This window comes from Furipterus horrens, unplaced genomic scaffold (assembly GCF_987537825.1).
Source record: "Furipterus horrens unplaced genomic scaffold, mFurHor1.1.pri manual_scaffold_2, whole genome shotgun sequence".
Classification (NCBI taxonomy): Eukaryota; Metazoa; Chordata; class Mammalia; order Chiroptera; family Furipteridae; genus Furipterus; species Furipterus horrens.
This window is the reverse complement of record NW_028327172.1, coordinates 140,530,766-140,548,554: the sequence shown is the minus strand read 5'-3', so window position 1 is coordinate 140,548,554 and position 17,789 is coordinate 140,530,766. Positions and strand designations below refer to the sequence as shown.

The following is a 17,789-nucleotide window of genomic DNA, read 5'->3' as shown; positions in this document are numbered from 1 at the left end:
GAGATGCTTAGGAAAGAGTTTATGATAAAAATGTCCTTAGGTGAAGGCTGATCTTTTTTGGAAAGGCAGATGGAAGGTATATTTTTAGTTTATTATTAAGTACTATTCACAAGGCCCTTTGGCCATAACTTTAACATTTCTTGCAGGAGGGTACTTATATTGTTTGGATTTTTAATTATGGGAGCATATAGTGTGTTCAAGGGCAGAGTGTTCAGAGCCAGGATTCAAATCCTAGTCCCAACACTTAAACAGAGATGTTTAGTCTTCCAGGTGCCTGTTTCCTCCCCGTACAATGGGATTAATGATTGGACCATCTCATAGGGCTGCGATGAGGATTAAAGAGGCTGGAATTTGTAACATGCTTAGAACAGGGCCTGGCATATAGCAAATACTATATAAGTATATGTTAAATACATATATATAAAATAGATATTATATAACATTTAATCGATTAATTAGAATATTAATATAATTATGATATTGTAACATTAAAATATTAATATATTTTAAATAAATATGTTAAATATCTTTTTATATGTAAATTATATGTGTAACATTAAATATATTTATAGAATGTGGAATGTATTCATTATAATAGTAACATAATTAAATATATGTTAACATGTTATAAAATATATAAGCATATATTTTATAACATATAACATGTGTACTTATATATGTATATACTTTTTAAATAAGGCGTCTTCCTGTCAGTTCAGCATGCAATGTTCTCCCGATTCGGAAGGAGAGACACTGGGTCTGACAGTCCTGCCAGTGAGCGAGTACCATTTGCTGGCAGAACAAACTACTACTAGGAAACAAGGCAGACAGTCTCCACCTGTACTTGGCTATTTGCTCAGTGGCGTCGTTATTGTCTACTTCCTTGGGTTTTATAAAAACTATTTGCATTGATGTGCTAGAGCTTTGATACATTGCATTTAAAAAATTATGTAAATTGGAAATTGCTTGTTTTAGGAAATGAAAGCTCTCATCACTTACCCTTTTCCCATTTTGTTCTCCCTCTAGCCCAAGCTTTTGGCCAAGGAGTTGCTTGACCTCGTGGCATCTCACTTCAATCTGAAGGAGAAGGAATACTTTGGAATAGCCTTCACAGATGAGACGTAAGTGCCCCAGGAGCCCTCTGAACCTGAAGGGAAGTTGGAAATTATGCTGTCCCAACTGTCAGCAGTGAAATCAGCTGCAGGCCACTTGGGTCCTGTGGTATGGGGTCAGCCCAAGTTCATCATTTGAATTTCAAAGGCCTTGTGATCATGCCTGGAACAGCCAAAGGATATAATTAGGGTGATACTCAGATTATGAAATTATTAGGTAAACTACTTATAATCAAGCATGTTCGTGTTCAGAACCTTTTTTTTTTTTTTTAAGTTTTGCATGGGTTTGTTTTCTATTAAAATTAAATGAAAACTTCTGGAAATTAAACTTTTCTCTCCAGTGTTGTAATAACAATAACAGGAAGTGAATTTGATGATAAATTCAAAATGAAAAGTATCTGTGTGGTTTTACTATCTAAGCTAGAATAGAGAGAATATAAAAATCAGAAATTTAGCTCTGACCGGGTAGCTCAGTTGGTTAGAGAGTCATCCCTGTACACCAAGGTTGAGGGTTTGATCCCTAATCAAGGCAAAAGAATCAACCAATGACTGCATAAATAAGTGAAATGACAAATTTATGTCTCTTTCTTAAATCAATAAATAAAAATTGTTTAAGAAAAATCAAATTTTGATTACTCATCTGATGAAAAGTACATTTGCTGTCAATAGTCTTTCAGTTTAGCTCTATAAAGCGGTATTTTGCAACACAAGTAAGAGATATTATTACTAAAATTTCAATTTCCCTCTTGATATGCTATTAGCAAGAATACAGTATAAACCGGCATGGATTGCTAGATAAGAATGTGTTCTAAGCACATGTTTAGTAATTATCTTTCCTGTGTGTACATACACGCACTCCTACAAATCTTTAGAATTACTGAGATGATTTTCTAAAATACTAAGAGATCAGGGTTGAGTTAGTGGCTGGATGGGACAGTACAGGGAAGGCCATGTGCCATCAACCAGGTGGTGCTATCAAGGCAGGATGGGCTAGAAGTAAGAGGCAGCCACATCCATGAGTAAGAGAGATGATCAGATATGTCTGCACCTGCATACACTGAGCCTGGGAAACTGCAAATTGAGACCCTAGGAGTAAAAGGCAGTATAAACTGGGACTGTCTTGGGCAAACTGGAACATATGATCACCCTCTGAATTAGTGACAATTCAGATGGTGGGGTGATCAGGGAACAGGCAGTGGGAGCAGTCCCCTCTTCCTTGAGAAAGCCAGGAAGAACCAGGTCAGCCCCTGCCCTGAGCCTGTCGGGAACTGCGCCAGAAGGCAGGCAGGAGAGGTGGCCTCTGGTCTGGAGGGTCTGCTGTGCCTGTGGGTAGAGCCAAGTAAGCATGGCTGGGAATGAAGGGCTGTGGAGGGAAGGAGCCAGCGCTTTAAGAAGAATATACACGGAGACAGTGCAAGTGTTTCTACCCTTTCGCCTGAGAATCACTGTAGACCCCTGAAATTGCTATTTATATATTAGTCACTAATTAGAAGAAAACCAGATGTTTCAGTTAATCATATTCCATTGTTCACATTTCCCAAACACTGTTACTCCTCTCAAAAATCCCATGACCTCTGCATGAGTCCCAATTAGACTTCCCTTTTGAATACATAAGAACCAAAGAGTGGGTGTGTTGTCCTGGGCCAACGAGGAAGGAATACACCTGCTGCATGAGTCAAATCACTGCCCTGATAGCACCAGCCAGGTGTTGATTGCCAGGTAGAAAGTCACTCTCCTCCTGGATTGGAGGAGAGCAGGAACCACATCACAGAAAGGAAAGTGGGGCCATGCGGCACAGGCCTCTTATCCTGTCGAGTGGTGCCGTATTTTCTGGTCTGAGCTGTCCTGGTTCCCTGAGGTGGCCAAGAAAGCGTCTGTGTGTGTGAGGCCAGGCTGGAGGAATGCGTCCCACACCCTGGAGAGGCATTGGCGGAGTACAGGGCTCTGTGGGGGGCGGTGATGAAGAGGATGTGAGCCATCTCCTGGCATGATTTAGTTGCACTTTCCTCTTCATCTGAGTCTGGGTGGGAGAGTTTCTTCAGCAACTGCAGGAGTGGCCGGAGGCCAGCAGATCCGTGGAAAAGAGCAGCAGCTGGCAGACAGTTCCTGAGAAAGAATTGGCAGGTGAACCTGACTCATGGGGGAAATGGGGAGTGTCAGGGGCCCCCAGGAAATTAAGGACAGGGGACAGAAACAAAGGGGACAGCCATGACTCAGGGCAAAGTCATGGCCTAATAACATCTGGGGCCAAAGGATGTTGGCTGGTGGCCTCCTTGATAATCTGACCTTTTCTTCTTTTCTTGGGAAGAAAAGAGGAGGAAGAAAGTTGTGCCTGCGGGTGTGACTTAGTCTAGGCTGGTGATCATATGAGGTCAGTAAGCACTAGCCTTGTAATGTGTGCCCCTAGACACTAACATAAGATCTTTTAATAACTGTGTTTTCAAATTATGCATTATACCGTGACATGAAGTGTGTATGTGTGTGTGTGTGATTTCTGTAGGTGCCACACTGTATTTTATAATCAAATGCAGTTGAAGTTTCATCCTTTATTCCAGCCCATGGAGTATCCTATGTATCGTCTATTTCCTCATGCAAACCAAACAAGACTAACACTTGGAAAGTGTTAAAGACTGTAAAATGCTGTAGAAGTGTAAGACATTACAAAAAGTGGTATGACTCATAGTAGAATACAGGACTTTTGGTCATACATTGCCCATTAGTCTTTCAGTTTTCACTGCTGTTGATGATATTTTGTAGCATCTGGATGGGCCTGGGGAAAATCTATATAGAGTAGAAGGCAGACAAAAAATTGCAAATATCTCTAAGCTTCTCTTGCCCCATAAGTTGTATTTTTGAATAAAGTGTCTGATTCCATAACGCAAGACTTTATGCCCACGGATATTTAGTGTTGCTAGCAAATCCTAATGTAGCAGTGTTATTAACTTCACCTTCTCTTTTTGAAATTTAATTTTTAAACTTTATATTTTGAAATCGACTTACAGAAGAATTGCAATGATAGTACAAAAAGTTCCCATGTACCCTTCATCCAGCTTCCCCCAATGTTGATATTTTACAAACTATGTTAACATTACTATAATACAGGTACTAAATTATAGACTTCATTCCAATGTCACCAGTTTTCCCATGAATGCCTTGTCTGTTCCAGGATTCAATAGCGTGCAGCCCCTTTTATTTTGAATAAGTCTGCCATAATAAAAAGAGATACAGATGGTTATCTGTACATGATCTGAATTATGGTGATACAAGCAAATGATGACATTTTAGCTGCCTTTAAAACATTCTGAAGCAAAGGAAGAGCCTTGTATTAATTTGATCCTAAACTAATTATTTATGTTTTGCTAGAGTTGTGGTTTTCAACCATGGCTGCACATTGGAGTCATGTAAGACATTTTATAAAGTGTCGGTGCCTGGGACCTGCCCCCAGAATTGTGATTTAATTGGTCTGGGGGTGGTCTGAGCAGCAAGATTTTTTCAATATGCATTCAAGTATGAAAACCCCAGTTCTAGAGAGAGGGGAACACTGGAGTAAATTTCCTCTGTTCCCTTCCTCTAGATCCAAAGAAGCTGATTTCACTCAAATTTAGAATATTTGGGGCCAGTTGTGACACATGTAGGGACCTGCAAGGTTATTGACTCTCCATTCCAGACTCTGGAAACCTAACAGTGGGAGAGCCGACCCAGAGCAGCTCAGCACCAGTGTTTACCCATCAGTGTGAATAGTGTGGCTGAGATGTTCACTTAGCAAGCACTGCCATTCGTCCCTAAAGTACGCTAGTTCTACATTTTATTTTTGAAATATTGCCATTGCTATTTTAACACCCACATTGTAGGGTGTTTTTTTTGTTTTGTTTTGTTTTCCAGAGATCATGGTTCTGATTGTATAGTTTAAATCAGTAAAGCCCTTTATTTAATTCTCTGATCTATTCTCAATCATAATTTTTGTCTTATCTATTTGGGTTTCTTTCTTTTTTTTTTTTCAAGAAGAAAACAGCGTTATTGAGGTATAATTGATATAAAAAGAATGTGTACAGTTTGGAGAGTTTAGACATTTGTAAATACCCAAGTTTTTAATTTTTAAAATTAGAAGAAAATTGCTGACAGAGAATCTCATCATCAAAAGCTATAACTAAACAACTTTTGGACTATTTAGCAGAAATACTCAAACACACCCCAAGTTGAAGTGATGATTATAATAATATATTTAAGTTTTAATTTGAATCTCCTGTCATAAATTTTGAGAATTGTGTGTCAGATGCTGTAAATGAGTATCTATGTAATAAAAACCTTTAAGAAGTACTTGGAAAATTGAGGGAGAAAGATAAGAAACCTGGTCAGCAATCACTGCACATTATAAAAGCCAGGTACAGTTAGAACGTATTTTCACATACCAATTAAAAAGTTTCACCTACCAATTAAGGAAGTTCTTAGCGTCTTATTTAATCACAGACCCCTTTTAAATTTGTTTAAAAAGTACATTCCCTTGCCTCCAACAAAGTTTACACATAAAATAATTCATGCTAAAATTTTAGGGGGTTTACAGACACTCTGAATCCAGAATCCAAGTTTAAGAACCAATTAAGGATTTTTTAAAAATCAACATGCAATGCTTTAATTAATTGAATTATTGATTAATACTGTTGGGAGAGTCTGATTTGTTCACATAATTAAGGCCCAGTGTGTCCTTAATTAATTGGGTCTGTAGACCCAATGCCGGGACAAGGGGCACATCCTTGCTCGGCAGCGTCCTTGAGTCCTTGATCCCCCTTCACCAGAACCATGACTGGCACTGACTGAGCCATCTAAACAGGGTCCAGGTGATGAGCACTCCCAGTCTCGAGCTTATCTACAGTTAAAAATAAAAAAAGTACATAAAACAAGTTTCTCTTGATTTCAAAAGATTGAAATCTTACAGAGTATATTCTCTAATCACAATAGAATTAAATTTGGAAATCAATAACAATAAGACAACTAGAAAAATATAAATTATTTGAAAACTTAAAAACACATTTCTAAATAACACATGGGACAAGGAAGAAACCATAAGAAAAAGAGGGGAATACTTTTAACTGAAAGGTAATAAAGACACAATTGTCAAAATATGCAGGTTGTAGCTAAAACAATGCTTGCATGGAAATTTATAACTGCAATTGCACAAGAAAAGAAAATCTAAAACCAAGTATTTAATTTTCTGCCTTAAGAAGCTAGAAATAGAAGAGCAAATTAAAATCAAAGTAAATTAACGGAGGAAATTAATAGAGACTTGGAAACTTCCATATATTGCTGGCAAGAATGTAAAACAGTGCAGCCACTTTGAAAAACTATGCCAATTTCTTACAGATTTACTGATATACTTATCCTAAAACCCAGCAATTCCACCACTCGCTCTTTATCCAAGAGAAATGCAAACATATACCCACAAAGAGACTTTTATGTGGAAATGTTCATGATGAATTTATTTGTAATAGTCAAAATAAATAAATAAACAAATAAAGTAGAAAAGCAGTTTTCCAATCATGGAAGAAACAACAACATGATGTCGCTCTGGGAAAGCAATTTAATATTTAGAAATAGGTTTGGAATTTCCATTCATTAAATGCCCTGAACCGTGAGACTGAGGAGAAGTCAGGCTACAACCTCTGGGCCTGGTTTGTAAGAGCTGCTTCTGGGAACATGGCACTCCATGTTCATTGCCACCTTGGAGGCTGGCAGATGTATAGCAAACAGCTATACCTTGTATTTAGTGACCACAGAAGGGCTTTCACAGAACTCCTTCTAGGTGTAGGTAAGATAAATAAAAAAAAGAATGGGGTGATCTGAGGAGACCTTAGGGGTCCAGGCTATTCCCAATGAAAGGGATACGGTGGAGCTTGGATCCTGGAGGAGGGGGAGCAGAGTGAATTCTCACTGAATATGGAGACTCCCTGTCCTTTCTTTTACATAGGGTGGGAGTGGTGTCTATACATGGATGACCGCCCCGTTCTGACAATACTGTTGATCTGTGGGCATATCTGAAGCTGACATGTTGGTTCCTTAGCCAATGTTTAACATCCACTGTTCAGCACCAGAAATAACTAGACTTCTTGACCCTTTGTATGACTTGTATTTTCAATTTAGCAGGTAAATAAGATACAGTATCAGAGGTGCTATAAAAGAAGATGTGGAACAGACAAAGCCTCCATAATTAAAAAATTAAAGCCATAACCCTGGCTGGGTGGCTCAGTTAGTTGGATCATTATCCCATATACCAAAAGGCTGAGGGCTCGATTCCCAGTCAGGGCACATACATAGGTTGCAAATTCGATCCCCAGTCAGGGTGCATACGGGAGGCAGCTGATGTTTCTGCCATCTCTCTCTCTCTCTTTCTCTCTCTCCACACCTCCCCTCCTTCCTTCCCTCTCCCTTCCCCTCTTTCTCCTAACTTTTCCCTTCTCTCTAAAATTAATAAACATATCCCCTGGTGAGGATTAAAAAAATTTGAGGCCATAAAATCAGGGGGACAAAATAAGCCCGTGTTTTAGTGATCTGGTCTTCCCAATACACTCCTTATCATTATCATTAATCTTTTTTGTGGTTGTCTGTCTCTGGTGCAGGTGCAGTCTCTCTCTCTCTCTCTCTCTCTCTCTCTCTCTCTCTCTCTCTCTCTCTCTCTCTCTCTCACACACACACACACACACACACACACACACACACACACTCACACTCAAACACTGCAAGATCACTGAGGGTTTCTAGCTAAATCCGTACCCTTTAGCTGTCCTTGATGAGCACATGTATTTCTGAGTCAGGACACTAAATACTAAATATTGTTTCACCGACCCCCTTCATCTAGGGACATCTGTAAGAATTTCATACTCTTCCTTTGGCTTTCCATAGACACTCATTCCATAGGAAGTCAGCCATCTACAATGAAAACCTCTAAAAGTCATAGAGTATCATTCTTCCCTGGGGTCCAGGAATGATCAGTTCAGATAGTCTTATTATACACCTCCACCCTCCAGTAACTCTATAAACAAAGCTCTCCTTAAGGCCATCTCTATTGAAGGTGCCAACACTTGAGCCAGAAATCTATTTGTATTATATGTAGAAGCTAAAAGCAATCCATTAAATAAATGCATCCAATTTCTGTTGCCCGGAAGCAATTGCGTATTTATTACTGACCCAACAGTTTGACCTATTGCTACCATAAACCAAATGAGTGTTATCTTGTGCAGTTTTAAAGATAGTTATCAGTCAAGCAATAAAAAAATACTGAATGTCTGCTGGGGCACTTTTTATTTTTGTGTTTTGTTATTAGCTAATGCACTGATGTGCATTCTCAAATGAAAAATCAATGAGAATAATGAAAATCAACCTATCAGGCATCTCTTACTTAGTTACACTGTATTGAGAAAATGCTTCTATGATTCTTTTACCTCCTTGCTCGCTGGTCCACCCTGATTTAAACTTAAAAAAATTTTTTTTTCGAGGCAGTAGCTTGATGTCGGGACTGTGAGGTGTCACATAGGAAAGCAAAAGTCCTGGAAAGTGAGGAATTCTTGATACCGCTGGATGTAAGAAATACAATGAACAGAAAATATTTTAACAAGTCCTATTGCAGCCAGAGGGGATGGTTTCAGAGCCAGGGTTTCCAGTTTGCTTTTAACCCATCTCTTGGCTTTTGCCCAAATATTGAGCAGTTATCATAAGGGATCTTGGATGAGTCACGTGTCCCTTCAGTGAAAAGATTTTTGTCTGAGGGTCCCAGCACCCCAAATGTAGGGAGCCCACCTCTCCATGGACATCAGAACCCGGCACGTATTCACATCATGCCAACCCCTTACCAAACTGGGGTTGAGGAGTTCCAACAGGGGAGCGGAGAAAGGAAATTTATTTTTCCTTAAAGACTGTAAGGGTGATTCCAGCCTCCCTGTTCACTCTGCTTCCTGACCTTTTTCTCACTTTCTAGTCAGTTCATTGCTTGACAAATGCTAAATTAATATATGGCTGGGGACAAAGGAATTTCCAGTTAAATAAGTTCATTGCTAAAATATCATCCTTTCAAAAATTTAATGTGGGGAGTGAAGTCATCCAGAGAGTGAGTCCCCCCTTTTTTGTCCTCTGTTAATACAGAGGAAGAATGGGTTGTGAACACACCCAGCAGAGTGTGACCAAGTGGCACCTATCTCCGGGTCTCTTCATGCGAAATGTCCCCACTTTGAAATTCGTCCGCAAATGAACTATGTCCATCAGAGACCAAGTAGAAATCCCATCAGTCTGCAGGGTCAGTAATGTGCCACTGGGATGGGGTGAGGATTATCTCTCAAGGATTATGCAGAGGTCATTTCCGCCACACTGTTTATCAAGAATTATTGTAAGGCAAACGAATAAATTTAAATACACATGGTCATTGGATGGATTGCTTCCCTGAGTTTTCTTAGCCTGTATTTATTCGACATCCATTAATGACGGAGGCAAACTAACAGCTACAGCTGTTTACATCTCCTGCTGTCCAGGGCCCATTCTCTGCACCACGCCCTTTATCTAAAGCTCACGCACCACGCCAAGCAGATCCCCGTCCTAAGGGCCCAGCACCAGACAGCTGGGGACAGCCCTCACACGCCTAAGCTGTTTCCCCTGCCCTGCCTTGTCTTTCCCCTGGAAACCCCAGTAAAAACCCATGCCTCCTTATCCCTTTTCTGCCTCCTGACTGGCACTGGTGCTTCCCCTGTGGCCCTGCGGGGCATGGTGTGCCTCTCATTTCTAGAGGAACTATGAATAACATTCAGTTTTAATTTCCATAACATTGATCTCTCCATGTGGTCACTCAGTTACCTTTATAAACTAAAATCTGGGCACAGATCAGTTGCTTTTGGAAGTTGTCATCCAATGAACAAAGGTTTTTGAGCCCCTAGTATTTGCCAGGTCTTGTGCTTGGTTCTGGGATGAGGTTTTTTTTGTGTGATGTTGAAAACTTACAACTTTGTCAGAGAGACAGGTCATATTTTTTTTAAATAACTAAATGTACACGACTGCACTATAAATGCCTTGCAGATGACACAAACCAGAAGCTCTGGAGGAGTCTGAAAGAAAGCCCAGACTTAGACAATCAAGGGAGACTTCACTAAAAGACTGCCCTGAACTCAACCTCAAACAATGGCTAGCGTTCAGATAAAGAGTATGGAGAGCCTGTTCCAATTAGGAGCAGCAGCATGATCAAAGTCGTCACGCAGAGCATGCATATGGCATGTGTGCAAGGAGGCTGAGCATACGAAGAAGATCCTGGGAGATTTGGGACGTTTTCAGAGGCAGGAAAGGAGTGGCTGGAGCTTCTTACCACCAATAATTAGGTCTCACATTTGTCTTAACACCTTCTAGTTGATCAAAAACACACACTTTTATTTTACGAGGTAGATCTCGCTGTGTTTTTCAGCTGTAACAAGTCTGTAGGGGAATAAAAGGCATCGCAGAGGAAGTTCTGTGGACTGCGGGAAGTGCAGCAGCAGCAGCAGCAGCAGCAGCAGCAGCGGTGTGCCCAGGTTGGGTGCTGAGAGTCCACCCCCAGGCTGGGTGTGTTGTGGGGAAGGTGCATCAGGGAAGGCTTTCTTGAGGAGGCATACAAGAGCTGGCTCTTGAAGTATGGGTTGTTGAAGGAGAGGAAGAGCATTCTAGGCAGAGGGAACAACATGAGCTAAGGCAGAGAGGTCAGCATTTTCTAAATGACCAGAAACGAAGTTGGCACCGCAAGCCTTTTCTTTCCAGGTCTGTGTTCTACTTGGCTGGGAATCTATCCCACATTTCTGGAGAAAGTTGGTCCAGTCATTTTACATTAAAAAACCCTGTTTTTCCTGTTATTTTTCACCCTTACTATGTCCAGAGAAGAGTAACGAAAAATGAAAATAAAGTTTATAGAAAAAATTTACTTCCAGATGGAAATTCACAAAAGAAGGAAAAAGAAGTAGAATCAAACATCAGCCCTAGGCCGCAGATGTGTGCTTAAGAGAGAGAGGGTGTGTGTGTGTGTGTGTGTATGTGTGTGTTTGTGTACACGCGCATGTGCAAAAGGTACTACTTAAAGTACCCTTTATCAGAGACAGTGGTCAGTTGACATTTATGAAATTGAAGAAGAGGTGAAGGAGGGGAGGAAGAAAGGAATGCACAAGTTGCTCCATTTGTATATCAAGTGTCTCTGTGGTCCACTGTTTCAAATAGCTTTAATGAGGTATAACTGACATACAATAAATGACACACATGAAAGTGCACAAGTTGGTAACTTTTGACACATGTAAGCACAAATAAACTATCCCCATCATGAAGATATAATGAACATAATCCATCACTCTTCCAAAATTTTCTTTACTCTCCTACCCCCTGTAATCTTTCCCTGTAACCTCCCTGCATCGCAGGCAACCACCAGTCTGCTTTCTGTCACTGTAGATTAATTTGCACTTTCTAGAGTTTCATCTAAATGGAATCATACAATTTGTACTCTTTCTTTTTTGTCTGGCTGCTTTTACTCAGCATAATTATCTTGAGATTCATTGATGTTACTCTGTATATTAATAGTGCGTTGCCTTTGTTGCTGCATAATATTCCATTATATACTTATATCATAATTTGTATGAAAAATAATGTATTTCTGAACATCTGTGTGTGAAAGTCTTTTCATGGCCTGGGTGTGTGCTTTCCTTTCTCTTGGGTAAACACGTAGGAGAAGCATGGCTAGGTCATATGGTAGATGTAAGTTTAATTCTTTAAGAAACTGACTGTTACTGGCTTTTCAACCTGTCTGCTTCCAGCAAAATGTTGTGAAGGTTGATATCATGTTTCTGAAGAGTGTTTTGAGTCCTTCAGGAAGAAAGGCAGCCCATGCCTTGGTGGGAAGGGAATTCGGGACGAGAGAGCATGGTCACACGTTCATTTTAGTGCCGTTTAGGAAGCGGACAGCAGGTCTCTAACCCCTGGCTCTGAGCATCACCCTCCTGCCTCGCATCACACGGTATCTCCTGCTCATGCTCTGTTCCCTACATACTTCTCTGGGTTCTTCAAGTACTGGAAACATAAGAGTGAGGCAAAGGTCCACATTTAACTGCGATCCAGCCCATTCTGCTGCACATAGACCTTTGTCACAAGAAACTTCTGCAAAATCTAAAGCCCTAATCAATTTGTCTCTATTTTCCTCAGGGGACACTTAAACTGGCTTCAGCTAGATCGAAGAGTATTGGAACATGACTTTCCCAAAAAGTCAGGACCAGTGGTTTTATACTTCTGTGTCAGGTATGTGCACCTGGTATCCACCCTTTTGCTTCTTTTCTTTTTTTTTTTTTCTTTTCTTTTTCTTTGTCAGAAAAGTCTGGGTGGGTATAATGATCAAAAGAAAGGAAAATTAGGTTTGTCTTGGTTCATTACCATGAATAGAGGTCATGGCAGAGCTACATTTCCTGTAGATATAAACATAGAATGTAAGTGTGTAAGGCATGTCCGTATGTGTGCACAGACACATGTGTTGGTGCTCTTGTATAGGGTGCTTATGTGGAATAAAGAAACAAGTCCTTTTTTAAAACTTTTGGGGCGCATATATCTCAAACTAAACTGAGTCTCTTACAATAACACAAATTCTTAGTTTCTGTTTTGGTGGCCTTTTGAAACTACATAACAGAAGCTTGTATACTCTTTTTTTCTATCACAAGTGCCACTTGGCTTCTTGGAACTTGCCACTTTATCCCAAAAAGGAGTAGTTGAACCCCAGCAGTAAAACACAGATCAATGCATTCTCTGGTAACAGAGGATATGATATGATATGATATGATATGATATGATATGATATGATATGATACGATATGACGTCAGAAATAGTGGACATTTTATTTTGTGACTGCAGAAAATTGGATTTGCTTCTTGTAGTTAATATTTGCAATAATCTTAGGAAGCCAACCAGACTTACCACATTGGTTTGCAGAGGGCTGTGTGTTCTGGGGAAAAGTACAAATTGTAGTCAAACTAGAATCTGAGCCCCAGTCGGTGGAGCCAGAACCCTCCAGCTTTATAAGGTTTCTGTTCAGAACCTTCATTGAAACACAGTTGCAGAGACATTTAGCTTGAGTGCCTTGGTCTCCCAGAGGACACTGGCCCTTCCACGCAATACATGGACCCAACTCTTTTAAAATATGTGACAGAAGTTTGAGAGGAGGGCATTGATTTTCAATTCAGTTCTTAAAGAGCATGGCCAGGAGTGCAGTTTGGGACGTAGCCATCCTGATACCACCAGAGGCATCATTAGAAGGGCCTAAAACCAGAGTTAAGGGCCTCATATAACAGTCAGGAGTGTGTATCTTTACACAGCTGGTGGAGTAAACTCAAACTTGCATTTAATGACTTTATTTTTTTTTTTAAATTCTTACTGGAGGATATGTTTATTGATCTTAAGAAAGGAAGGGGGCAGAAGGAAGAGAGAGAGGAACATTGATGTGAGAGAGAAACATCGATTGGCTGCCTCCCATATGCGCCGTGACCAGGAATTGAACCTGCAACCTAGGTACGTGCCCTGGCCAGGAATCTTAACCCACAACCTTTTGGTGTATGGGATGATGCCCCAGCCAACTGAGCCACCCAGCCAGGGCAAATGCTGTGGATAGAAACGGCAGGCCTGGGAATATATCAAAGCCAATCTTAGCCATGTTTATTACTGTTGAGCATGATTTCAATGTGTTCTCTTGAATGGTGTCTGCATTTTCTCAGATAAATGGGAAAGTGATGTTATAAAGCAAAGAGTAACCTGTAATGGAAGGTGGCTGAGCACACTTGCCATGCGTACATTAGGCTGTTTCCTCCTTCCTGGGGCTTTTCAACATCATTCACCAAGAAAAGAAAATACTGGGCTGCTTGTATGTCAGGTCTTTTTTTCAGGTGTCTGATGAGCCAAGTTACTTGTGGGTTGGGGGAGTGAGCCTTAGAGGAGAGCATGGGGCACCATGAGGTTGCCAGTTGAGGTCTTTGTCCCTGAGAATATGCAGGTGGTTCCCAGTTGCTCCACGCTGACTTCTCTCTGTGAAAGCAGACACACCGAGGAAGCTGCAGGGGCAGAACCAGCGTTGACAACAGAGAGAATCGGGATTGGGTGAATGAAGACCCACCGGTGCTTCTGCCATGGCCTCTCGCTTTCCTGGTTGGCCACAGCAGGCAACACTCCTTAGGAAAAACTCTCCAAATACATATTTAGGGGCAGACTTTGAACAGTGTGACCACAGGCAGAGCTCCCTCTCCAGCTCTTCACAAAAGCAGATCTTTCCGGAGAGCCTTATATTCCTATTTCCAGTTACCTCTTGGCCACCTGAGAACTTCAAACTCAGTAGGTCCAAAGCCAAATTCATTGTCTTCCCACCCACTCCCACCTCCCCAAATCTTCTGTGGTCCCTTCAAATCTGTGACATCATTATCAACTCAGCCATCTAGGCTCTCGGTCTTGATGTCTTTCTTCTTCCTCAAATCCTTATGTGCATTAGTTCTCAGCCGCCACTGCCAAAATCTCTGTCTGCTCTGCCCTCCCCTCTCCTTATCTTCTGTCACTTAATCTACTGCAACTGCCTTCCAGGGTGGGTGCCACCTGGGTACTGGCCCCAGAGGACCCTGGCTTCCAGAAACCCCACAACCCAGGGTCCACACTTTCCAGTTGGCTGAGCAGTGTAGGAAGGAAATGCCAGTAGTTTGTTTTCTCCAAGAGAGGAGGCAGATTCTCCCATGGAGGTGAACTCTGCATTTTGACTTTGGTGTTCAGCCTGGGCAGAATCCCCAACTTACAACTTGCTGCCTTTCTAGGGATGCCCAAGGCCCTTTTCTCCAGAGGAGTGGTAGGATATATTGTTTTCCTAAAAGACCCAGACCTGGAATATGCTTGAGTCCAAACAAGGTTTTCCGTCCAGCTGAGCACTGTCGCTAAGCAGGGACACTGACCTTTCTAACAGGAGCATCTGTCACACACGTGCACCTGGAAGCAGCGCGACTCTCTAGTCCCTGATAGCCTTTCTGCCTTTGTTTAAACATCTATGTATTACATTTGTCTAACATGTGTACAGTTAGCCTTTGTGGAAAAGAAAAGTGGAATAAAACCACCTGGGAAAACAGACCGTAGGCAGTATCGACCACCCTAAAGCCAGGTTTTAGGAATTCATCGAGTGGCAATATTAACCCTGTGTCACTGAGGATCTAAGTTTGGGCTGCCGTCCCAGCATGATTTGTTATTTGCCATTTTATATATTCTTCCTCTGTAAAGCATACTCAGAAACAAAACATCTGCAAGAGTAAGGGCAGAATTACTGCCTCCATTCAACCAAATAGGAAAAATAGGACCCAGGTATATTAAATCACGTGGATTTAAACTCAAGAGAAGTCTGCTTCAGCCTCCGAGTGAGAGTACATCTTTTTAATGAGCCTTTCTTCCCCGGAGGGCCTCAAGCCATGGGACACTACAGGACATACTGAAAACGGCAGGACAGAGGCCTAAGAACCCACCTTCATGGACCCAAAATCCCAAAATATAGCCCAAAAGGGACCCGCTCCCTGCAACTCATCAGTCAAATCACCAGGAATGATTGCAATGGCTTCTGGGTCTTACTAATTACCTAAAAAGGAAAAAGGTCAGAGAGAAGGGAACTGTCTGTTTTTCAGGATGATTGTTAATCTTCACAACAGCCCCTTGAAGCAGGAATTATTTATTATTCCTAATGAAAGATAGGAGATGGGTGCCCAGGAGTGTCAGTTCAATTCTTCCTGCAGCAGGCCTAGTAAGTTATGGCATCTCTTCAGTTAGAGCTGACTCCACAACTCAGGCCCTGCCCCATTCACCATGCTGCCTGCCTCATAAGTGAAAAGCGACACTACAGATGTTTATCAGAGATGCCACGGTTGCTCCCTTTGCAGGGAGGGCCAGAGGCACATGAGTCAAGATCCATGACCTTGGCTCATCTCACACCCCCCACTTGGCCATGTCAGCCCTGGGTGAGTGGCGCTCCCAGGCCTGTAGTTCCTGTCCAGCACTGCCGACTCAGACACCGTTGGCAGAGCAGCCCTGAAGGGCAGACCTGCAGTCACAGAGCTTGGCAGCCTGTCAGAAATGCCACATCGAGTAAAGGGGGCGTGTATCTGCATTTCCCCTGGCTTCTAAGGTCCTAGCAGCAGTAACTCTTTGCCAATTCTGCCCAAGCCCTGCTGTGCACCCTTGCAACCACTCTGCCACCCTGGACCTTACCTTCTCTTGCTGCTTGGCACATTACATACATGTCTGTACACATGTGTAAATGCATGTGTACACACACACACACATTGCGGTAGGGTTGGATCAATCCATCACACACTTCCTTTATGTCTGCCCCTGAGCTGCTGCATGTGGTGGCGGGGCGGGGAGTGAAGTCACTGCATGTCAGTGCGAGGCTGACTGTGACCGGTCCCACAAAGGTCATCCGTTGTGCACCGGCTCGGCCTGTGCTTGCCCACAGGGGCTCTCCTTCCCTCTGGCTGTGGACCCCCCAACTGGTGCTCACCTCCTTTGCTCTGAGAAGGTAACATTGCTTGTGGTCTTGCAAAGGAAACGAAAGGCAACGCCAGTGAGCTCCATCAGCCTTCCATGTCCTTACCCACAAGGTTAATTGTGTCCACCTCATCTTTGTGGCCTCCTTACCCACCCACTGCGCGCGCACACAGAGAGGAGTGGCCGTTGTCCCTTCATCCCAGGCGGGCAGGTCCACGGGACCTCCAGTTCCAGCCTCTTGCCCCCTCCGTCTCCTCTCCTTTCCTCTGTCTGAAGCAGCTGCTTCTCCATGGATCCCTTCCCCACATGACCACCTCGCTCCCACCCTAACAGAAAAAAACACCTTCCCACTCGCATCCTCCTCCAGCTTCCCCTTCAGGTCACAGCAAAGGTACAGAAGATGGGTCTACACTTGCTGCCTCCCTTCGCTCATCCCACAGAATCCACACTTTGTGACGGACTAGCTTTTGGTCCCACCACCCCATGGTCAGTGGAGGTCTCTAGACCCCAGATTCCACAGGCGCTTCTTTGCCCTCTTCTGCCTGAATCAAATGATGTCAGCTTTCTGCCCCCAAACGTACCCTTCTTTCTGTGGTCCCTCTTCGCCTGTTATTGGCACCACCACTCATCCAGCCCCCCAAACCAGTATCTTGGGCGTCAACCTTGATGTCACCTGCTACCTTCTCTACCCTCGGTCACTACTTCCTGTGATGTCTGCGTCCTAACTAGCTGTTAGATCCATACCTTACTCTCCACGCACACCCCCTGGCTGTAAGTAGGACCTTCACAAATCTCTCCTGGTTCAGAAATCTCTGTGCTCATCTCTGCTTCTGGTCTTTACCCCTTGCATTCTCTCCTAGATGTTGCCATGAAGCATCTTTTCAGAAATTTCACCTGTTCCCTACTCATAATTTTCCTGGACTCCCATTGTCACACTGAGGATATCCTCGGCACACTGCCACTGCGCTGGGACTTCGGCATGCCTGTCCACCCTCATCTTCCCCACCCCCTTACCTATCACACACATACCTTACAAGCAGTGCAGTGATCACTGTAGGACTGAGGTCCCATTCAGTGAAAGACCTTTGTCAGTGCTGTGTGGCAAGCTCCTCAAACTGGAGAACAATGACCCTCTGAGAGTGTTCACCAGGCAGGCT

The 17,789-nt window shown here is 42.6% G+C and overlaps 1 protein-coding gene across 1 annotated transcript in view; it reads left to right on the top strand.

The window, feature by feature from the left end:
* The window catches only part of FRMD4A (FERM domain containing 4A), a 212,186-nt gene that overhangs the window by 58,789 nt on the left and 135,608 nt on the right, over window positions 1-17,789 (top strand). The window contains exons 3-4 of the mRNA XM_090266546.1: window positions 1,027-1,121; window positions 12,294-12,386. Of these exons, the coding sequence (XP_090122672.1) occupies window positions 1,027-1,121; window positions 12,294-12,386 (188 nt within the window). The remainder of the gene's footprint in view (window positions 1-1,026; window positions 1,122-12,293; window positions 12,387-17,789) is intronic.